At 50.8% G+C, this 21,922-nt stretch overlaps 3 protein-coding genes, 1 long non-coding RNA gene and 1 other non-coding gene across 17 annotated transcripts; 2 read left to right on the forward strand and 3 right to left on the reverse strand.

The window, feature by feature from the left end:
* Positions 1-52: 52 nt before the first annotated feature.
* Positions 53-2,593, reverse strand: med27 (mediator complex subunit 27). Its single transcript, XM_061815969.1, has 8 exons — positions 2,221-2,593; positions 1,419-1,563; positions 1,214-1,344; positions 1,049-1,142; positions 878-985; positions 764-805; positions 619-696; positions 53-511 (listed from the first exon to the last, which is right to left on the reverse strand). Exons 1-8 carry the CDS (start codon positions 2,421-2,423, stop codon positions 377-379), a joined length of 936 nt encoding a protein of 311 aa, XP_061671953.1. The 5' UTR covers positions 2,424-2,593; the 3' UTR covers positions 53-376.
* On the forward strand, positions 2,477-17,025 carry ntng2a (netrin g2a). 8 transcript variants are annotated; one of them, XM_061815958.1, is made up of 15 exons: positions 2,477-2,554; positions 3,917-4,315; positions 4,729-5,124; positions 7,354-7,612; positions 7,697-7,842; positions 8,078-8,316; positions 8,427-8,599; positions 8,711-8,734; positions 9,947-12,157; positions 12,348-12,488; positions 12,594-12,668; positions 12,935-13,102; positions 15,485-15,628; positions 15,698-15,784; positions 15,883-17,025. In XM_061815958.1, the coding sequence occupies exons 3-15, from the start codon at positions 4,900-4,902 to the stop codon at positions 16,020-16,022; spliced, it is 4,032 nt and encodes a 1,343-aa protein (XP_061671942.1). In that variant the 5' UTR covers positions 2,477-2,554; positions 3,917-4,315; positions 4,729-4,899; the 3' UTR covers positions 16,023-17,025. The 8 variants fall into 8 exon arrangements, with proteins under 8 accessions (XP_061671942.1, XP_061671947.1, XP_061671949.1 ...); XM_061815963.1 differs by having other exon boundaries at positions 10,649-12,157; XM_061815965.1 differs by lacking the exon at positions 9,947-12,157.
* On the reverse strand, positions 9,003-9,085 carry trnastop-uca (transfer RNA opal suppressor (anticodon UCA)). The gene has a single exon. It is a non-coding gene; the product is annotated as a tRNA-Sec (tRNA).
* On the reverse strand, positions 16,637-21,616 carry LOC133498815 (uncharacterized). The gene is made up of 3 exons (XR_009794475.1): positions 21,482-21,616; positions 20,733-20,844; positions 16,637-16,708 (listed from the first exon to the last, which is right to left on the reverse strand). It is a non-coding gene; the product is annotated as an uncharacterized LOC133498815 (long non-coding RNA).
* On the forward strand, positions 17,372-21,837 carry endog (endonuclease G). 6 transcript variants are annotated; one of them, XM_061815971.1, is made up of 6 exons: positions 17,372-17,746; positions 18,574-18,767; positions 18,850-18,991; positions 19,090-19,199; positions 19,938-20,108; positions 21,544-21,837. In XM_061815971.1, the coding sequence occupies exons 1-6, from the start codon at positions 17,561-17,563 to the stop codon at positions 21,656-21,658; spliced, it is 918 nt and encodes a 305-aa protein (XP_061671955.1). In that variant the 5' UTR covers positions 17,372-17,560; the 3' UTR covers positions 21,659-21,837. The 6 variants fall into 6 exon arrangements, 5 of the variants coding, with proteins under 5 accessions (XP_061671955.1, XP_061671957.1, XP_061671954.1 ...); XM_061815973.1 differs by having other exon boundaries at positions 17,440-17,746; positions 19,938-20,015; XM_061815970.1 differs by having other exon boundaries at positions 17,441-17,746; positions 19,934-20,015.
* Positions 21,838-21,922: the final 85 nt, after the last annotated feature.

Here is a 21,922-nt window from a genome sequence, read left to right on the forward strand (position 1 = left end):
CGACCAACAGGTGGAGCCAAAATCGAGAAAAAAAAATAAAAGCCAAAACAAGTTTCAGTGAACAGATCTTTATTTACAGCTACGACTTTGTCACGCATATGGTTTCGCATTCATTTCTTTGCTTTTCCTCTTCTTCTGTGGTCTGAACCAGTCTGGAGGTCACGTTGAGGCGCGACGCCCAAAGCAGCACGGAGCTCGCTAATTGATCTTCATCAATAAGTCAGGAAGGTCACCGTGACGATGACGAGGATGACATTTTCCTCAATTAGCGCCGTTTCAAATCCATCGGGGAACGTTTAGCATTTGTCACCGTGAGGATGAAGATGGCAGACCGCAGGAAGATAACGACACGTCCGCCCGGGGTCGGGGTCGGAGGTCACATGCGGCAGGTGTCGTGGAAGGCCTCCAGGGTCCTAAAGTCCCTCCACGTCGGAGGAAGCCCGTCCTGCAGGAAGCGGCCGCATCGCTGGCACGGAGACTGGAAGAGTTTGATGTAGCTCCGAAGCCAAGTCTGCGCACGAAGCCGAGACGAGGCCCGGCCCGAGTCCAAAACCGCACACAAACACGCTCAGGTGAACACAACACATGCACGCACGCGAGAGCTTGGCGTTTTCTGACCATGAAAGAGCGCACGACCACGTCGGGCATCTGCGGAAGTTGGTAGTGCAGCAGGGCGGTGGTGGCGTGGTCCGTCACCTAGCAACCGTACAACCAATCAGCGAGCGGCAGCGCGCAAGAAAAGGCCCGGGGCGCAGAGGCTCACCTTCTGGAAGACCTGATGCTGCGACTTGGTCCAGATGTCCAGCTGGCGGGGCGGGGGCGCACGCGGTTACCATGGTGACACTCCAAAAAGGAGCGCAGAAACGGGCGGCCTCACCTTCCCGTCGTCGTCGTAAACGTTCTCGTTGAAGCCTCGCACCAAGGTCCGGTCGATGAACAGCGAACGCATCACCACGATGGCCTTCAGCACTTTGCCCAGCGTCACCTGCCAGGAAAGGCGCTCGTCAGCCGGGCGGCAAACGGGCGGCGTGCGCACGCCGGCGCCTACCAGCAGGACCGCCGACGTTCCGTTGGGTCGAAAAAGTTCGATGCTCATGTCGGGAAACATCCTTCCGATACGAGAAATCACGTCGTCCACGTACCTGAAACGGGACGGCCTTTCACAACCCGGACGACGGAATACGGTCAAGGTCGCGCGAGACGGGCCACCGACTGCGGGGGGAGGACGAGCGTGCTGGGCTGGACTTTGGGCCGCCGCTTGGCCGAGGCTCCCATCTGATTGGCCGAGCGCTTGAGCGACTGCTGGTTCAGCAAACTGGACGCCAGTCCGGCGTGGTACTGCAGCTGCCCACACGCAAATACCAAATACGAGGCGGTCACGACGGCGTCGGCGAGCGCGTCGGCTCGAGCGGCCCCACCTTGTTGGACCACTTGTAGGCCTGCAGCAGCTGCGAGTAGAGCGGCGTTTTGTCCTGAACCGGATCCAGGCTGAGGAGGCCGCTGTTGTGCAGAGGGTGCGACTCGGACGGGCGACCCACCAGACCGCTCAGGCGCTCCAACTCGCTGACGAGCGCCCCCCCCCCCCCCCCCCCAAAAAACAAAACAAAACAAACAACCAAAAAAAAAAAAGGACATTTTGACATGGCGGAACAAACAGTTCCAAATGCAGACCACCGCGCCATTGCCCGGAACGTCGGGTCTGTTCGGGGAAGACCCGATCCAAGTCATAAAAAAACCCGGTTTTGGCTAAACTATGGTCGAAAACTGGCTGGAAGTTACGTGCATGTTTTACATAACTCAGAAACAATGCAAATACGAATTGGAAGTGGAAGTTTGTGATGGTGTGCAGTCATCTATTTTCATGACAATAATCCTGATTTTGAAACATGATTTCGTAGACTGATCATTTATGAAATGTTTCACGTCAGATAACTTCGAATTACTTGTCGAATTTCGATCCCATTTTAAGAACACAATTAAAGAAGGCCACGGCTAAAATGTGGACTCCGTGAAGTTGGCCAGGAACTGGTTAATTTTCGCCATATGGAAAACTATTTCTCGCAGGGAAGATGTGTGCGGACCCGCTGATCCAAAGCAGTGGAATTCGTCTTTGAAACTTGACAGACAGAACCGTCCCGTTCCGTTTTGTGCTCACATGTAAGCAATTGAGAAAGGAAAATTTCGGATGCGGTCGCGGACGTGCGACAGGCAGACACTGACTTGAGGTCTCTGTTGACCGCCTGCAGGTTGTCCTGGAACGTGGCGATGAACTGCTTCTCGCGGCCCTCGAGCGTCTCTCTGTTCTTCATGCCGTCCTTCAGACACTCGAAGACGCGACTGACGCTGGAGCGCAGCGCCTGGATGCCGCTAATGGCGTGAGAAAAAGCGTCCAGGTTGACGCCGACGCTCACCACGTCCGCCATCTTGTCGTCCGAGACGTCTTCGACCGCTGTCGCTTGGAGATGACGTCACATTGCCGGCGTCAAGCGACCCGGAGTTCAGGAAAACTTCGAGCGGCCAACGACGACCCTGCACTACTCGAGTAGTGTACCGAGTATGTACGCGAGTACATCGCTATCGGATTTTTTTCCCCCCTGTACTATATTTTATAATCGGCGTCGGGAAGATGACTTTGCTTCCAATGACAAGTTACCCCGTTGAAAATGTAACCACGTAACTGCGAGGATTTCAACGACTTTCTCAAAGTCATGAAACTGTTTACATTTGGTCACATTTGGATAACTTTTCTTCATTTTGAATGAATGCACCCTTAGGATACTTTCTACCGTTTTGTTTTGTTTTTTGTTAATAAGTAAATAAACGTTGAATTGTTTTGGTATTAGCCGCAGGAGCGTTTGATTTCATTTGATTTAATGTACTAGTAACAATGTCAATGGAAATATATGATAAAAAAAGACCTAATGACAAATCAGACATAACACACAATTCGCACAGACAGACCTCCCAGTTCTGAGGTCCCGGGTTCAATCCCGAACCCGCCTGTGTGTCCCCCGTGCCCGGGTGGCTTTTCTCCGGGTGGGCCCTCCGGTTTCCTCCCCGCATCCCCAAAACACGCATTCATTGATTGGAGACTCTCGGTCGAACCCCGAAGTGTGATTGTTGTCTATCTCGGCGATTTCCAACCTTTTTCAGAGCCAAGGCAGATATTTTACAATTGAAAAATCGCACGGCACCCCAACAAAAGTAAAGGAATCGACGAATTAATGCTTGTACTTACCGCCATCTAATAGAAGAGGATGATTTTTTTGTGTGTGTGTGTGTGTGTGTTCTGTCTGTCATTCTGCCTCACTGGCATAAATAGATGAATAAAGATGCATTATTTCTTGGAAAAAAAATGTTTTTGTTTTTGTTTTTTTTTAGCAATTACATAATATGGGATAACTTCCCACGGCACACCTCATGTTCCCCGCCCGGCACGCTGCTTGGGAATCACACGGAGAGTCCATCTCGACGTGCCCTACGATTGGCTGGCAACAAGTTGACAGCAAACCCCCGGAAGGATAAGCCGCTCAGAAAATGGATACGTATATATGCATTCATCCATTTTCGGAGTCGCTTATCCTCACAAGGGTGGCGGCAGAGTCTCCAATCAATGAATGCGTGCTTCCGGGACGTGGGAGGAAACCGGAGCGCCCACCCGGAGAAAAGCCGCGCAGGCACGGGGCGAACATGAAAGCTCCACGCGGGGAGGACCGGATCGAACCCGGTTCCTCAGAACTGTGAGGCCGACGCTTTACAGCTGAGAGAAAGAAAGAGTGATTTACTTATTGACTAAAATGAGTGTTTCATTCTTAAACTGTCACAATTCACCATTTATTAATGAATAAGGTGTACTAAAATGATCCTTTTTTTTTTCCACCATCAATTTTCTTCTTGTGGTTTTTGTCTATGCTAGGTCCGCTTGGACAAGTCAAAAAGTGGCTTGAAAACTTCAGCGGAAAGAGCCGAGAAGGAAGATGAACAGAAAGAGATTGAACACACGCGAGACAAAACGAGGCACGAATGAAGTGGAGCCTTTCTTTCTCATCATCATCTGATTACTGAGAATGATCAGGATCATAACGATGATGGCGATGACGTCACGATGAAGTCAAAGGAGGCGGGGCCGGGGGAGTGTCGCACGCACCAGAAGAAGAAGAAGAAGAGAAAAGAGGATGAGACAGAAGGAGATTAGGAGAGGGAAAGAAGGAGGAGGAGGAGTGAAAGAAAAAGAGAGCAGCGAGAAAAGAAAGGAAAAGAAATCCAAAGAAGGGAAGAAGGACGCCTCTCCGACTCTGAGATTGAGTGAAGAAAGGTGAGAAGAGGTCGTTGTGAGTGGATGAGTGGAGCGCCACCTCCAGGCCATTTTCTCCTTCTCATTCCGGGCTCGATGAAGCACTACGTGAAAGGCTCGATTGTTGATTGTTCCACCTAGCGGGAGCAAACGTATTTGTGTACGACTTCCATAGATGCAGACGCACGTTTGACACTTTCACATTGCTGCCATGCGTCGTGCTACGTTTTGTTCAATTCTGTAACATTTTGTCAATGACGACTTCCTGTGAAATTGTTCTTCCATCCTGTTGCATTTGGGGGGCGTCCTTTTTCTTTCTTTCCATGCTGGAGAGTCGTAAAAAGCGTCCCATCCTGTCGCTCGATGTTTCATTGCGTACTGTGTAATATCGCGCGTCCTCAGACAAAGTTGTAACGGTCTACATTGTCGATTAGGGTGCGGATTAAGCGGCGGACGCTGCGGGCGGACTGACGCACGGGGCGTCTTCACGGCGACGCGGCCACCGTGACGAGCGAGCGGCAAACTGCGCCCGAAGAAATGAAGGGCTCGCGGGAGAGCCGTGCCTCACGACCCTGAGGACTTGTGTGCCTCCCGAGAACAGGCCCATGGAGCGCTTCAAGCCCCTCCCGCTCGCGCTCCTATTGGTGACGTCGTGTCGATGTCAATTTGACGCCTGTCGCTCCGAGGTGGATCCGGGCTGGGGAACGGGGCCCGGATGGGAGGATTCCCCCTGCCAGCCGCCGCCCGCTAATATGAAAGAAGTCATGCAGATACGAGTTGATCCGCCGGGGGTCACCTGCGGGAACCCCCCTGAACGATTCTGCACTCTGGTCAGTGTCCTCGATGTGTCTTCGTGTCTTCACGTCCTGTTCCCGCCTTTTGTCCTCGTCTCTTTGTGTCCGACTCTTTTCACATGGAAAGCCCTTTTTAGAACACTTTGGCAGACGCTCTGTGTCAAAATAAGGCCCAAGAGAAGCTTTTAACCTTCTGTGACTTTCGCAGAACTCTTACTTTGACGCTCACATTTTTTGGGGGGGACTCGAGTCAGACCCCGGGTCTTGAATTTGATGACTCCAGACTTGGACGGGAACAGCGATGACTCGGGACTCCACGTGGACTTGAACTGTAATCACTTGAAAAGACTTGCTATGTTGACAAAAGCACTGCGAAACAAACACTTTGTAGCTTTCCCTTGTTTTACCCCAGGAAAAGTGTCCTTGACCATTAACGCTGTGTGTGCTTGGTTTCAGAAACAAAACAACACTCAGAACAAAGAACATTCACGCAATAGGGACAATTCTCTCAAAGGGTCACAGATGTCCAAGATGCAGAATCTTCTTCGTTTAGAACAGGGAGGAGTGCGTCAGGGCCCCCCTCCCCCCCACAGACACAGTGGCCTTCTTACCCGTTGGGGGTTCCCGTTCTAGACCAGTGCAATTACAATTGTGCAAAGGGAGCAGGTTAAGGTCACCCATCGTGCGATAGTCTACGCGCTACATTACTAACCCTAATTGGACCAGCAGGATATGAGGCTGTGTCTCAACAACAGCGAAAAGGAGAAGATAGTAGGTTCGCTGCCGAAGAATCTAAGGACTTCATTGCCAGAGGGGGAAAAACTATTTGAACGCCTGCTACTTTTGACTCGCATGGATCGGTAGCGCTCATCCGACGGAAGGAGCCGGAAGAGCTGTTGAGGGTGCGGAAGGATCCTGCCTGCTCTGGACCGAGTTCAAAAGTGGGTAGAGTGGTGCCGACAATCCATTCATCGGTCGTGATCGTCCGTTGCGGTCGGTCATGAAGGAACCAGAATGGACATGTTGGTGAAGGGAACAGGGCTGAGGAAGGAACCTTGAGGGACAGACGGTGGTGGACTTTGTAAAAAGAATGGAAATGGAAGTACCGAACACTGTTTTCCCGAAGAGGCGGGAACATTGGGTGACCCGCAAGAGCGGAGGTAGAAGCACGCAGGTGGGTTAGAGTTTGTCGTCTGAAGGAGGTTACCGACAGTACGGTAGCGCTCGGGGAGAGCGTGGCTCGACAGCGAAGGATGGTTGGGGGGGGGGGGGGGGGTAGGACGACTCTGGTGGTGGGGAGCAAGATTCAGAAGACAAAGGCTGCGCAGAGGACCGAGAAAGAGAACGGAAGAATGTTGTGCGAAGGAGGTTTCTTTGGGAAAGAGGTCAGACAGGAGGAGCTCCCGGAAGACTGGACGACTACAGCCAAAGTGATCAGAGAGACAGGCGGGAGATTACACGCTGTGTCTTCGGGGAGCAAAGGGGAGAAGGAAACCCCAAAACACAGGAAGTCACACAAGGATATAGAGTAGCAAAGAAGACGTGGGACACTGAGAGGACTGAGGAGAAGCCAAAGGAATACAATGACACGCCACGTAGGGCAGAGGGCGAGGTGGCCAAGGCTAAACACCGCGCACCAGGTTGGACACCAAAGAAGGACTAAAGAATCTGCACACGTTGGCCAGACAGAGGGATAGAGATGGGATGGGAAATCGAATAAAAACCGTTGATTATCTAAAAGAGGAAACCAATGCAGCCCTGTAGTCTGAACCGTAGTGTTTTTGGGATGGATGCGGGAGGAAAACCGGAGGACGCGGAGAAAAGCCACACAAGCACGGGAAGAAGATGCAAACTCCAGACAGGCTGGGCCGGGATTCGAACCACGGTCGTCAAAATTTATGTGCCTTAAATAGCCAAGTTAGAATTGTCTCTCGTTTGTACACGACAACGGTCACAAAAACGACTTTCAGCAAACACAATTGGTCTCTCCTTTTTTTTTTTTTTTTTCAGAATAATTGTTCGCAGCCTGTTCGAGTTCCAGTTCACGGCAACAAACCATTTTTGTTGCTGCTGTTGTTGTTGTTGCCACAAATGAAAGCCAATAATCGGCCACCCCTTGATTTTTGCTTTCATGATAACGTCTTTATGATTTCATGTCCTTCACGTCTTTCCATGTTGCTGTGCTCGGGTTCTTCGCGCCTTCTCATCGTCACGTCTCGATATTTTCCCGTCTCCCTCCGTCTTCTCCGTGGCGTCTCTGCCTAGGAAAACCCGTACTTGTGCAGCGATGAGTGTGACGCGTCCAGTCCGGACTTGTCGCACCCGCCTCAGCTGATGGGGGACCGGGAGAGGGGCGGACTCATCACGTACTGGCAGACAGTCACCTGGTCCAAGTATCCCGAGCCGCTACTGGCCAACATCACGCTGTCCTGGAACAAAAGTCTGGAGGTGGTGGATGACTTGGTAGTCAGCTTTGAATACGGACGCCCCACCAGCATGGTGCTCGAGAAGTCCACGGACCGAGGTGAGAGGGCTCACTTCCCGTGTCGCGCCATCGCCGTCCGTACTCCCCCGGTCACTCTGTCGTCTGTCGCACTTCCTGCGTCAGGGCTGACGTGGCAGCCGTACCAGTTCTATGCCGATGACTGCATGGAGACGTTTGGCATGCCGCCCAAGCTCGTCTCTGACTTGGCGCCCAGCAACGTCACAAGGGTCATCTGCACGGAGCGGTACTCCAGATGGGTGGGCGCCAAGGTGACCATTGGACAAAAACCTTTCAACGATAACCTCAATCATAATCACGTGGTTCTTGAAGGCCTTTTAGCTTGGAACAGAGATGCTAACGTGCTAACAATTAGGAAGACAAGACAGCAGGGTTGGAGTTTTGAGCAGAGACGCTAACAGGCTAAAACGTTAGCATACTAATGCCAACCCTAGCTGGCTCTTTAGCTCGGAAACGAGCTGCTAACACGCTAATGCTAACCCCTAGGAGGAGAAGACGGTGGTGTTTGAGGTTGGAGCTCGCTTACGCGTGTTTGCGGGCCCCAAATTCCTGAACGTGGATGCGTTGTACACGCGGCTGCAGAGCAGCAAAGCGCTGCGAGACTTCTTCACCTTCACGAATCTTCGCCTTAGACTCCTGCGACCGGCTCTTGGCGGGACTTATGTCCAGAGAGATAACCTGCTCAAATACTTCTATGCCATCTCCAACATCGACGTACCTGCCAGGTACCTCCGAGACCACACCGTCGCTTGCTTGAAATCCCGTCTTTCACGCCACGTTTTTTTTTTTTTTGGTACCGAGCATCTAATGGAACTCGGAAGCGCGTGTCTTCCAGGTGTAAATGCAACCTGCATGCATCTCGTTGCGCGCTACGCGATGCCACGCTGATGTGTGACTGTCAACATAACACGAGCGGACAAGACTGCCAGCGCTGCAATGCCGGGTTTGAGTCCCGCAACTGGATGCCCGGGAGCTTCCTGCCTTTGCCCCGTGGGACTGCCAACGCTTGTATGGCACACACCCGCATCACATCACATCGTTTGATCACCAATGTTTTGATAGCGTCATTGTTTGTTGTATTCTTCCAACGATGAGCGCCATTTTTGTTGTTTCTTTTAGGTGAAGCAGAAGAAACGACACCCAGTAAGTATCCATACTGTACGGTACAGAGGAGGAGGATGAAGTTTCTTTCGGCTTGTCCCGTTCGGGTTCCCCACAGCGTGACATCTCAGACGAACGCTCGTATTTGTTTGGCGCCGTTTTTACACCGGATGGCCTTCCTGATCCTGATGCAACCCCTCTTGGGCGGGCAGTGGAGGGCCCAGTGAGATACCAACTCACGACCGCTGCTTTATTTACCAAGTTGTGGGGCCTCCTAAATACTAAATTTTGGGTGAACTGAGCGTTCGACCGCCAGGTGGAATTGAACCACTCTGCCGCCAGATAGCTACAGGTTTGAAGCCTGCACCCCAGACCGCTGATGATCATCCGGGCATTAGTATCGTATAGTACTGTACAGTATATTATTGTATAGCCATCCAGAAAGAAAGCTTGGTGGACGTGGGCAGAAGCATTGTGGAGAAACATTCAACCGCCGTCTTCCTAAAACCGCGACAGGTGGTTTGTGCGCAGGCACGAATGTGTTTCTGCGCAATAAAATGTAAATCTCGGTCTCACATACACAACACCAAATTCCTGAGCTTTGAAAAGAGATTTCGAGATCCCACAGTATGTAAGAGGATCCCGATCGTGTATGTGATCAGGCTCGTGTTCTAAAGGTGGTTCCGCGTAATGTGTGAGGATCTAAAGAAGGTTTGAGGTTGGAAAGATGGTTTCTTTGGCCTCATCCAGTATGCGAGGATCTGAACGAGGTTTCAACTCGTGTGCGAGGTTTGAAAGCAGATTCCAGGTCACGAAGAGCAGCGATTCCCAACCTTTATTGAGTCAAGGCACACGTCCTACACTTGAAAAATCTCACGGCACAGCACCAAGCAACAGTGGGTGGACAAAGTCAAGCGTGCCCTTGCTGCCGTCCAATCCAAGAGCATTTCTTTGTTCTGCGCGCTGCCAGCGATACACTATTTGCTGTGCATAAAGGATATTTTGACGAAGGAAGTGAAATTGGATTATTTCCCGTGGCACGTTGGTTGGGAACCCCTGAACCTGGAGAGGATTTGAATTTGCGGATGAGTCTGGAGTCTGAGCTTGATCTTCACTCGGCCTTGACTGGCCTTAGTTTTGGTTTTTGGTTTTTGTTTTTTTGTCATTGTGTTTCTGTTCAACTGTTTTACCGTACGTGCGATGTCGTAGAAAAGCCAAAAGGACTAAAAAGCCATAAATGTTCTTCTCTGACAGTGGCCGATGACTCTGACCGAAGTTCTGCTTCAGCACGTGGGATCACTGACACTTATTCGACTTCCACTATCGACACGTCTTCTAAATTTATGACTTTGACTTTTGATACTACGAATGACCTTAGTGGTACTCGGACTGCTTCGTCAACTGCAACGATGGGTTCTTTAGACACGACCGATACTTCCTCGACTTCTCCCACAGACTCTTCTATTTCTAGTTTTGCTACTTGGAATTTTGGCTCTCCTGCTGACTTTAGCGGCCCGTGGACTACTTCTGCAATTGAAACTGTTCCTCCTGCGGATATAACAGATACTACTATTGACTTGTCTACTTCTGCGTGGACTCCAGGGGGTTCTGCTGTTGACATGTCTAGCTCTTACAGCTCAGGAACGGACAGCTCTGTGACTGACAGTCTTATGATTTACAGTTCTGGTACAGACAGTTTTACACCGTACCCTGTCACAGTTTTGACAAAGGACAAAGATATGAGTTTTTCCTCTACTGTTTTGGACTCTACAAGCCTAAAGTGGGGAACCAGTGACTTAGCATCAGGAGGGGGTGTTAGCGTTCCTCCGGTGGTTCCTGCTGTTGGCACCTCTGGTGTCCGCCTGCGTTTAGACATTAGCGGTCCAACGGTACCAAGTGGCACTAGAGCGACCTCCAATATCAAGACTGACTCTCAGGTGTCTATTTCCGGCCCAGTGACTCCACCCCCCGACAAGACAGACTTTGTCCCCTTGTGGACGTCCACCACCAGCTACTCACCTTCAAGATCAAGTTCCTGGATGTCTGACATAATTCCATCCAATGGAACGGTCGTTTCCAGAGATAATCCACGTCCTCGGACTTCTACTGCTGGAGATCCTGAAGTGACACCAGGAACTTCTAATGGACCTCCTCCTGTAGGCTCTCCTACTGATGACCTGATCCCCATTGAAGCTTCTGATGGACTTCTTCCTGATACTTCTCCCAATAATTTAACTCCCACTCTCGAGGGACTTCTTCCTGACAGACCTTCTAAGCTACCCTCCACCTATCTATCTCCTCTTGACACAACCATACTTGGGATACCGACCCCTGATGTAGCCTCTGTTGATGTCCCTCCAGAAATCGAGTCCGCCAAAATAAATGTTCCACCTGCCGATGCAGCTCCATTTGATAGACCGCTTGCCAAGCAACCAAATCGTGAAGATGGAACCACCCCGAAACTTTTCGACCAAATTGCGCCGTCTGACAGATCTCCTCCAGACACAGCTTTGGCCAAAGCAGCTCCTGCGGATGGAACGCCAAGTGATAGAACACCGCTGAAAACATTTCGGCCAAATTCATATCCTGATGCAACTTCTGATAGCGTGGCTCCTGACAGCCCCTCTTCTGATGTAACTCCTTCCTTGGGTGAACCCTCTTCTGAAGTACTTTCTCCTGAGGTGGGCTCCCCATATTCTGATGCTGCACTTAGCATACCTTCTTCACAAGTTGAGGAAATTGCACAGGACAAGCAACCAATTGCAGCGGATTTGTCAGAGCCTACTGCAGCCTTGGCCCCAGTCGATTTCACCTTCCCTTTTTCAGAAGATCAGGATTCCACTGCCCCAGGAAGAGAAGACTCAAATCTAGATATTGGATTAGGTTCTATTAATTCTGATTTCACTGCCTCTGAAACAGAAAAGTCAAATCTGGATCCTAGACCTGATTCAGTAGACCAGGATTCCACTGGACTCAGAACACCTCCTAAAAGAGAAGATTCAACTCCAGACTGGGGATTTGAGTCAGCAGATCTGGATTCCAATAGCCCTGGAACACCAGCTGGAATGGAAGTTTTAAATCCCAATTCTAGAATGGATTTAACAGATCAGGACAACACTACACCTGGAACACGTCCTGGAACAGAAGACTCTAATCCAGATTCTGGATTGAATTCATTCGATCGGGATTCCACTGCACCATTAACACCTATTCAAATAGAAATTCCCAATCCGGATTCTGGAGGTGAGAGTCGTTTGGATTCTAAAACAGGCCAAACAAGAGATCGAAGCCCTCAGGAACCCGAAGCACAGTTTTCAGAATCCAGCCCTAAAATTCCTGAGCAGAAATCAGGCCCCGATTCTCCTGAAAATTCCGACAAACCAAGAGAGGATTCTTCCTTGGCAACTAAGCAGGGAGAACAAGGGTCAGAGACGTGGAGAAAAGAGGAGAAAACCAGTGAAAAAGGTGACAAAGATAGATAGATAGATAGATAGATAGATAGATAGATAGATAGATAGAGATAGATAGATAGATAGATAGATAGATAGATAGATAGATAGATAGATAGATAGATAGAGAGAGAGAGAGAGAGAGAGAGAGATAGAGAGATGTTTAAATGTGAGAGGAGTAGCTGAACAATGTGTTTGATTGACAGTTGTGGAGTCCAAAGAGGAAGACCTTCTAAACGAAAGAGAGCAGAAAGAAAAGAAAGATGAGAAGACAATGAAAGAGAAAAGAGAAAACGAAGACAATGCCAATAGAGACGAGAAAGAGGAAAAACGCTACGAGAAAAAAGGTAACAAAGGAGCATGGCACCACTTTTAGCTTCAGTGTTAGCGATGACAGTATTCCTGGTGATACGTCTCTATTTTTCTGTGATTATTATTTTTGCCCTCCGAAGTGACTCAGAAGATTTTGATCCCGGGCAGTGCGGTGAGCAGCAAACTTTCCCAAATCGCATACGTCACCTTCCAGGGTAAGCTCGCTCTGATGCTCCGAACTGGCCTGGCAACTCCAGCCACTCCCCCTTTTCACCATTTGTCCCCTCCCCACTGGCTCCGACTCCTCCCACATGAAAAAAATCAAACAACACACTGGTCAAAATCAGTGATTCTGAGTGATCGCGTTGTGATCAACATTCATTCGCTGCGTTAAAATGATTGTGCACCAGACGTATCTTAGCAAATTCTTCACTGATGTCTCGGAAACGTTCTGTTTTGCGTGTGTGTGTTTGTGTGTTAGAGTGCGAGTGCAACGGCCACTCGAACCGCTGCAGCTTCATGGACTTCCTCAACGTTGTGACGTGCGTGAGCTGCAAACACAACACCAGAGGGCACCGCTGCCAACACTGTCGTCTCGGTTACTATAGGAACCATCTGCTACCGCTAGATCACCAGGATGTTTGTGTGGGTCAGTCATGCGCACGCACACACCCACACACACACACACACACACACGCACACCTACAAGGGGATCCCGAGGCGTTCCCAGTATCAATCACCCGAGAGATGTAGTCTCTCCAGCGTGTCCTGGGTCATCCCGGGGATCTCCTCCGGGGAGGTAGAACATGCCCAGAACACCTCAGCAGGGATAGGCGGCCAAGAGGGACCCTAAACAAGATGCGCGAACCACCTCATCTGGCTCCTCTCAATGTGAAGGAGTCGCGTCTCTACTCTGAGCCTCTCCCAGATTGCTGAGCTTCTTACCCTCTTTCTAAGGGAGAGCCTGAACATCTTGGGGGGGAAACTCATTCCGGCCTGGATCTTGTTCTTTCGGTCACAACCCACAGCTCGTGACCATAGCTGAGCGTCAGAACGTAGATCGACCAGTAAATTGGGAGCTTTGACCGTTGGCTTTGCTCTTTCTTTACCGCAACGGACCGATCGCGGCAGACACCGCACTGGTCCAGACCGGACCGATGTTGCAGAGGTGTGTCAACCAGTGTCCACCACCTCCCGCCTCCTTCGGAGTTGAAACTCCTTCTAATATGTATGTATAATGTTGGAATGTGTTAAGGCCTGGCCGGTCGGACCAGCGTCTTCCCCACCGTTGGAGCCAACTCACCCCTGGGTGGTGATCGGTTGACAGCTGCCCCGCGCCCCCTTCACCCAAGAGCCCAAGATCCAATGACGCGACCACTAACCACGCCTCCTGCAGTGACCTCACGCCACGTGCGCCGACGTCAGACAAACAATTAGCAAAAAGGGCGGCGCAGCAAGAAAGGAGTAGAGCCAAACTGTCCGATTTACCCGCTGATTTCTCACTCGCATTCTTAGCTAACAGTGAAACAGCGTTGAAAAGCAGACAGCAGGGCTTCAAGTATTTCAGCGAGGGGTATTTCCATGGGATTTACATGCATATCGACGGAGAAACCATGGATATTAGCGCGACATCTTTCCGGAGTCAGAGGAAGACCGAGAAGCCACATAATATAATATATTATAACCCAAAGACGAATTCGTCATTGACAGTTTCCTATTTTCGTGGTACATGTCACACTTGTGTGCAGAATCTGTATAGCCGTTTGTGAACCGCCGTATGAAGGAAAAGAAGAAGGCGAGGCTCGATGTACGAGTCGTTTCTCTCGTTTTCTTTGTGTGACGTCACGCGCTCCCCTCAATAATTATTCTTGAATTAGTGCCGAACCTGCGCGAGCCCCGACCGAGTACGACAATCGCTACTTTAGTGTCCTCAAACATCCTTCCTTCGGTCTTGGTGTCTCGGTGCGCTTCGAAGGCTTTTAGGACTGCTAGTCCGGGTTAGCTTAGCTAATTAGCCGCGAACAAAGGGACACGTTTGTGCAGTCAGATCATCGCAAAATATCGCTCAACACAGATCAAGTGTGTCAATCGTTCACACGCAGCAGTGTTATGCAAGCGAAGAACTGCTAATTCATTTATATGAGACATGTATTGAAAATCAAATATAGGGCTTACCTTCGTGCAAACACATCTGTTCCGGTTGATGGATTCAGTTGATCATGAGGACTTCCACAAAGTTTGAGCCATCGAAGGCATTTTTCGTACCGGGTCTTCGGTTTTGGAAGGGGTACGAATCGAACTCCAGCGACTAGCCTTTCAGGATACCTGTCGTCACCATTACGAAGTCCGTGACTACACCTCTTAACCATATCTATTGTTAAAGAAGCCAAATGCGCGATAAAACGCCGACAGAAGCTATAGTGGACCATGCAGCGTTGTCTGAGAAAACTGCGGGTCCAAAAAGGGGGCGTGGTTTACGCAGATCTCTGGCCTCTGATTGGTCAGCGACGCGGATGACGCAATTTCTCCGGAGGGGTCAATTATCGGACGGCGACTTCGGGTGTCCTGGTGCCGAGTACACGTACGGACACCCTTTCGCTTCGACGTGGTCGTCGCTATGGACGATCCATTGTGAGCACAGAAGTCCAGTAACAAAACCCCATTCGTGTTCTGATGGCGGGGCATTCTTCCGAATCACTCCTTTCCAGGTTTCACGTGCGCTAACGTGAGATTTCGAGTGTTGTCGCGTGCAGAGCAAAGAGAAACGGTTCAATGATGGAATCTTTTTCTTCACGTGAGGGGTGGAAGGCTTTCGGCCGTTTTAAAAAAATAATAGTTTTGAGATTTGAAATATCCTCATGTTCGTACAAGGCCTGATTGGGACAGATTGCCGCTAGGGTCCAAGTGCGCATTGTTGCTGCACTCCTCCCTCCATCCCTCCCTCACAAAGAAACAAGAGGAGGACAATCGGAAAACCGGATCATGAGTGGCTGACGATGGTTTTGTCGTGTGGTGTGCGCGCGTGTGTCAGAGTGCGATTGCGACACTGTCGGCAGCCGGTCCAGACACTGCGCCGCCTCGGGGGTGTGTCAGTGCAGGGAGGGCGCCGGCGGGAGGCGCTGCGACCGATGTCTGCCCGGATACGCCCGAAGAGGAGGCGGGGTCGGATGCACAGGTACGTGGAAGGCTTCCGATGGTCCATTGAGCGACGGCTGACAGACTAACAAGTGCGGTTGTCAATCAGCCAACGTGTGCGACCAGTCTCAGTCGTGTCAGAACGGCGGCACGTGCGTGGACTTCCGACGCTGCGAGTGTGCCGGCAACTTTGCAGGTAAGCGTGCTGTGGTGATGTCACATGTCATGCCAGGTGCAGTCGACCGTCAGCTGACGCACTTTGTGACTGATTACTGTGGCGTGTGCTTGTTCAAGGTGTGTACTGCGAACAGCGCGTGTGTCCGAAGAACAGCGGTTGCCTTGACGACAACACAAGCGCCGCCTCGCAACCGCTGACCTCACGGCTCGGCCTCCCGCTGACCCTCAGCCTGCTCGCCGCTGTCATCTTTCCGTGACGCGACGGAACCGAGCCTGCGGGCGGCCCGAATGTTATTGTCATTTCCTTGTTTTCACTTGTCGACTGCGACTTTTTTTTCGTTTTCTACTGTCATTGTTGACGTTTCTTTTTTTGGGTCGGGGAGACCGACTTTGTGCCTGTGTTGAAAATCCTCTTGAAATTGATTCCAGCATGCAGGGGTTCAAAATGCTCGTAATCCAAACCCGAGTTCTGACTCGACCTCCCCTGAACTCCAAAACGGGAATCGTTCAGGCAGAACCGCTGATCTGAATGAGTTCAGTCAAGTCTGCGGACGCTCACATTGAAGTCAAAGCTCGAAAAATGATCCACGGAGCCCCGATGCGGATTGACCGCGGAAACAGAAACGTCAAGCTACTTACTTGGCCCTTGGAATTTGAGGCGCAACGGAAATATCCATCCATCCATCCATCCATCCATCCATCCATCGTCTTGCGCTTATCCGAGGCAGGCCAGGGGGCGGCCAAGTAGCGCATGAGCAGGGAAACGCAGACTTCCCTCTCCACAGCCGCTTCTTTCAGCTCTTCCCGAGGCATTCCGAGCAACCCGGGTGAGACGTGGTCTCTCGCCAACGTTTCCCAGGTCGTCCTCGGGGTCTCCTTCCAGTGGGACCAGCCCAGCGTCCGGTCCACTTTTTCCAAACGATTTGCGCACTTAAGTTCATGCCTGTATGTAAGTATTGAGTAGATTAAGCGGCGATAGGAGGAGCATCTCGTTTATACGTTTTCATCAAACATTAGCAGTGCTGTGTTCATGCTAGCCCGGGGCGGAATGTAGACACCGACGAGTAAGAATAAAGGACAAAAACCTCACATGGCGAGTAAAATGGCCCCGACCCCCATGAAGATAAGCGGTCCAGTGGATGGATGGATAAAATTCCCTTAGCGGCTTGATGCTAACGCAATGGACAACACCACCAACCGGCATCTCCGGTGAAGAACGCATGGCGTTGACGAGCATATATTATTTACCCTGTGCAAAAATTACTGCGGCTTACTGAGGAGTTGTTTGTGTCCTCTTCTTGTATATCCCGGTCTACATTCTACTGCCCCCCCCCCTCCCAGTGCCCGAGGTGCACATTTAATAAATCGGTTGACATCCTAACATCGAACTGTATTTTATTTGAGCAGCTGTAGAGCGTTGGCCTCACACTTCTGAGGACCGGGGTTCGAAGCCCGGATAGGCTCCGGCGCCCCCGCGACCCTCGTGAGGATGAGCGGCTCGGATAATAGACGAGTGAATGCAAGTTCGGTCGGAAGACTTCCTGGCCGGCATGTGGAGGCTCCCAAAGGCTGATTGGAAATGACAATATTTCATGGAGGTTCTCCAGTTTATTTCCGATGGCTGTTCTTTCATTTTCAGGTTAAAAAGCGATTGTGATTCTGAAGGGAAAGCTAACAAAACATTGGTCGAGTTACGTCACAACGTAATCAAATCGTCACGTTTCAAGCCAAACGCCGTCATCAGCGGACGCACCACTTCCGCTCAAACCGCGCGTGACGTCATCCGAGCGCGACCATGACCGGCAGGTGGCGGACGACGTTGGCGACCTTGTCGTTCGGAGCGGCCCTCGGCGCCTCGGCGGGCCACTTTTGGAGGCTTTCGGGCGGCCGGGAGGAGCAGCCGACCGTCGGTCTTCTGGGCCGGCTTCCCGTGGTGCCGGCGGTTCCGGTTCCGAACGTCCACGCCGCCTCCGAACTGACGGTGGGTGCCCGTGGTGACGTCACTTACTCGTTTTGGCGTCAATCCAGTTCAAAGTTTGATTCGTGCAAAAGAGGCAGGAGAGGTGATTTCCTGAGTCCATTGTGGACTCATTTGTCTGGAGGTCCATAATTAAATGGTAACTATTTTTTTTTTTTTTTGGATGGCTTTGGCATAACATGCATACAAAATGTATTGTGTGCATTTTCCTCATCCAAGTGAGGAGCTCCAATGTGTCAGTGGTCTTGCTCAAGGACAGCACAGCCGTGAGTTGGGGGGGTGGGGGACCGGTCCCGTCCAGGTTTTGAAGCTACGCGATGATCTTCACCCTCAGACGAGTTTTGGCTGTTTCACGGGGTGTGATTAACAAAGAAAGGCGATGCAGTTTGCGCAGGGGCGGCTATTCATAAATTTGCCTCTGGAAGGAACGAACCGAGTTTACAGTCACCACAAGACAAAGAGTCGTGGGTTGGTTTCACGAAAAAAAAAAGCTGTTAAGGAGAAGAGTGACTGACACTCCTTTTTTTGTGTTGCATTGGTGACGCCTCAAATGATATGAGAACAAGCAAACAGCATGATGAAACGAAAGTTTTTAGGAGCAACCCACTCACACGCCGTTTGGGCAGGTGCCACACTTGGCGGCCGGCTTCCCACCGTCCTCGCTCAGAAGCGAAGTGACAACGCCGCCATCGACAGGGATCGCGCGGTCATCACTGGGGTTCGCAAACCGCAATTTCCCAGACCCTCTCCCACGTCTCCCCTTTGTAAACGTACGACAAAATGCGTCTTTGTTACGGTTTGAAAAAAAAAAAGTGTCATCATTGTCGTAGTTGAGCCAGCCTCCCGGGGGCGCTGTGATGAAATACGGCTTCCCGTCGCTGTCCAACATTCGCACCAGAGAATCCTACGTGAGCTCGTACGACCCCCGGACCAGGACGCCCGCGTGGGTCATCGAGAGGCTCGGCGGCGACACGCTCGGCGGGAACGCTGACAGGAAGCGCTGCGACTTCAAGGAGGACGACAGGTCAGATGCGTGTGTGTGTGTGTGTGTGTGTGTGCGCGCGCGCAGCACGCACACAAGTGTGAGCATGTGCGCATCTCTGCAGCGTGCACATTTTCCACCGCGCCACCAACGCAGACTACAAGGGGAGCGGCCTGGATAGAGGTCACATGGCGGCGGCGGCCAATCACAAGTGGAGCCAGAAGGCCATGGACGACACCTTCTACCTGACCAACGTCGCCCCCCAGGTGCCCGCGGGCGAGAATCCCTTTGACCGCAAGGTGGCCCGGCCCCAAGCCCCCACCCACAAATGCTAAATGTCGTGTGTGTGTGTGCCTGCACGCAGAACCCTCACATGAACCAGAACGCGTGGAACAATCTGGAGAAGTTGTGTCGCTCGCTCACCAGGCACTACGCCAACGTCTACGTGTGCACCGGCCCGCTCTACCTGCCCAGGTGAACGCACGTCGACATGAGATGAGGACGTCTCGCCTCACGTGGGATTTGAAGCCGTGGCCCATCATGTTGAAAGTTCAACTTGAACCGGGTTTAGGAGGGACTTGATGGGAATTTGCCAGCACCTTTCCGGGGGTGCACTTGTGTCATCGCAAAGCCACGTCCTGGCGCTCAAATCGAGCCCATTGCTCAACGGCTCCGTGCGGCTGTCTTCAGGCGGGAGGCCGCGTACACCCGGAATTAGTCGCTAGCAAATCGCGGGGCACGCAGACGATTGAAATATGTCGAAAAGCCAAATTGTGTCTTTGAATCGAGAAACGGAGGAGAAGCCCGCACTCGACCGTGGACGTGATCCATTGTTGTCAAATTTGTGGCGGAATCGTGTCCGGCTTCCGGCTCGGGTCCCGCTCAGAAAATCCAATCAATAATCATCTGCAGGCTTCAGTTGGGGTCCATCGGTGGCTTCCAATTGATCGGATTGGAAGGGCATAGAATGAAAGTAGCTGCCGTCACTTCTCTTTTCCCTCACCTGAACAATAAAAGGTTCGCTTTTCGAAAGCTTGAAATCGTTTTTAGATCCAGCGGTTGTCGGAAAGGAGCCACGCCGGAAACACAAAACCGCGTCAGCCGCGGGAACCTTTTGCAACCGGGAACTTCAAATTCCTGCGCTGGTGGAAAAGCAGCCAACGAAGGCAAGATGAGAACTCAAGGTGGCGCTCTAACGTGTTTTGCAGGCAGGAAGCAGATGGCAAGCTTTACGTCCGCTATCAAGTTTTGGGTCGGAACCACGTCGCCGTGCCGACGCACTTCTTCAAGGTCAGCGTGCGTCAAATCGTCACGTGAGGAAAGAGCCGACGACGGCGAGCGGGTTTCCCATCGTTCATCCTTCGCAACAACGTCATTTCTCGTGTATGATGTGCAAAATTTCCCAAACGTCAATAGATTAAGATTAGATTAAATAGATTAAGATTTAGATTAAAAATTCAAAAGGTATACAGGGTGATTAAAAAATAAGTATACGAAATCATTTCAAGATGATATTCCATGTCTGACGTTATTACGGGAACGCGCGCCGCCAGCCCGAGATTCCTGACCCGCTCGCGGGAATTTGCCATTTTACCCTCGTTAGCGTAGCATATTTGTTAATTCCGCACCAAACGTCAGAAACGGCCGCTAAGACGAAAAAGGTCGACTGCGAAGGCCACTTATGGAGCCGAAAAAGTCCAAAGTGCGCCGATCCAATAGGAGATAGCCGAGGAGGAAATAAAGCATGTGGAAGAGTTCCAAAAGATGGCGTCGGGTCGCGATCAATAACCATGTAGGAACCAGCGGAATGGGCACGTGAACTTTTTGGAACGGGCCCGTTCCGCTCGGTCCGACGCCGTAAGGAGCAGCTACGGGTCGGAGCCCAACGGAGGGCGAGTAGCGCTGTGGAGCGTCGACAAGAATGAGCAATAAAGGGAACCAAGACTCTCTGGATTAAAAAAAAAAAAAAAAAAAAAAAAAATGCCAGGGATGACAAGCTGGGCTCACTTTTCTCGATGCGACGCAGGAGGCGCCAGAACTGGATCAAGTCATCAACGAGGAGTTCCGCAGCCGTGCAAGAAAGGTGGCTTGCCCAAGGATGTCGAATGGAGGGGATAAACTGCGTTATGCACAATTATTGAATGAAAAGAAAAAAGAAAGTTGAAGTTAAACAGTGTTAAATCGTTTATTCCGTTAAGATTAGCAACAGTATGAATCACGTGTTATGCCATCATTGAGCATTAATCTGAGTCGGTTGAGGGATTCCGTTCTGACAATTTCAGAGACCCTGCGGGACAAGCTTGTGGCCTTGGGGAAAAAAAAAAAAAAAAAAAAAAGATCCACACTTTCAATAATGAGGATATTTGTAAATTCTTTTAAATGCTGAAAATTATTCAAATGAGAAGTTTACAATTAGTGAACGTGTGGATACATTTTTTTTTGGGACACCCTGTATATTACCGCTACATCAGCACCTGCACAAAGATGATTTTTGATTGTGGTGCAGACAATTTTTGGGGGAAAAAAAAAACGTATGACTATAAACACTAAAAGTACAAACCTAGCAAAATAGAAACAGTTCATTGCTAATATTTTAGCAGCAAATTGGTGATGTGCATTGTACATTAGTAGAAGGAGAAGGCTTTTCCTTTTCCTTTTTTTAGGTCAACTTTGGGGCTTTTCATTTACAGTCGACGTGAGCTTAAGAGTGTCCATGAAAAATTTTTTGTCACAATGTGAAGATGACAGCAACATACCCTGGGCCATCAGCCGTTAACGTTTTTGTCATCGGCGCGTTGCCGTTCTTTTCCGGGCACAGGTCTTGGTCCTGGAGCGCGACGGCGCGCGGTCTGGCGTGGAGCTGCGTTCGTACATTCTTCCCAACCAGCCCGTGGATGACAAGATCCCTCTGGAGCGCTTCCTGGTTCCTATAGAAACCATCGAGAGGGCGTCGGGGCTCCTCTTCCTACCGAACATCGTCAGGATGAGCGGCGGGGCCGTCGGACGCTGTGGTGAACAAAACTGACAGGACAAATGTGGACTTTGCCCGTCTTCATTCGGGGCTAATGACATCATCAACTATTTGACACATGAAATAAACGGAAAGCACGCAGCTGGCACTGGTTGCAGTCTGGACCTGACAGCGGTCCGCTTGTCACGCGCTCCCTGTCATCTGGTTTTTTTTTTTTTTTTTTTTT

This window comes from Syngnathoides biaculeatus, chromosome 4, assembly GCF_019802595.1.
Source record: "Syngnathoides biaculeatus isolate LvHL_M chromosome 4, ASM1980259v1, whole genome shotgun sequence".
Lineage (NCBI taxonomy): Eukaryota > Metazoa > Chordata > Actinopteri > Syngnathiformes > Syngnathidae > Syngnathoides > Syngnathoides biaculeatus.

What these genes read in the sequence shown, in the direction of transcription:
- med27 (XM_061815969.1), bottom strand. Translation starts at nt 2,423, where the DNA reads ATGGCGGACGTGGTGAGCGTCGGCGTCAACCTGGACGCTTTTTCTCAC. An exon ending in CCTACAAGTGGTCCAACAAG is followed by an intron (nt 1,345 to 1,418) that starts GTGGGGCCGCTC and finishes GCGTGTGGGCAG; the next exon opens with CTGCAGTACCACGCCGGACT. An exon ending in TGGTCGTGCGCTCTTTCATG is followed by an intron (nt 512 to 618) that starts GTCAGAAAACGC and finishes CTTCGTGCGCAG; the next exon opens with ACTTGGCTTCGGAGCTACAT.
- ntng2a (XM_061815958.1), top strand. Translation starts at nt 4,900, where the DNA reads ATGGAGCGCTTCAAGCCCCTCCCGCTCGCGCTCCTATTGGTGACGTCG. An exon ending in CCGTGGGACTGCCAACGCTT is followed by an intron (nt 8,600 to 8,710) that starts GTATGGCACACA and finishes TGTTTCTTTTAG; the next exon opens with GTGAAGCAGAAGAAACGACA. An exon ending in GTGTGCCGGCAACTTTGCAG is followed by an intron (nt 15,785 to 15,882) that starts GTAAGCGTGCTG and finishes TGCTTGTTCAAG; the next exon opens with GTGTGTACTGCGAACAGCGC.
- endog (XM_061815970.1), top strand. Translation starts at nt 17,561, where the DNA reads ATGACCGGCAGGTGGCGGACGACGTTGGCGACCTTGTCGTTCGGAGCG. An exon ending in TGACCAACGTCGCCCCCCAG is followed by an intron (nt 18,992 to 19,089) that starts GTGCCCGCGGGC and finishes GCCTGCACGCAG; the next exon opens with AACCCTCACATGAACCAGAA. An exon ending in TGCCGACGCACTTCTTCAAG is followed by an intron (nt 20,016 to 21,543) that starts GTCAGCGTGCGT and finishes TTCCGGGCACAG; the next exon opens with GTCTTGGTCCTGGAGCGCGA.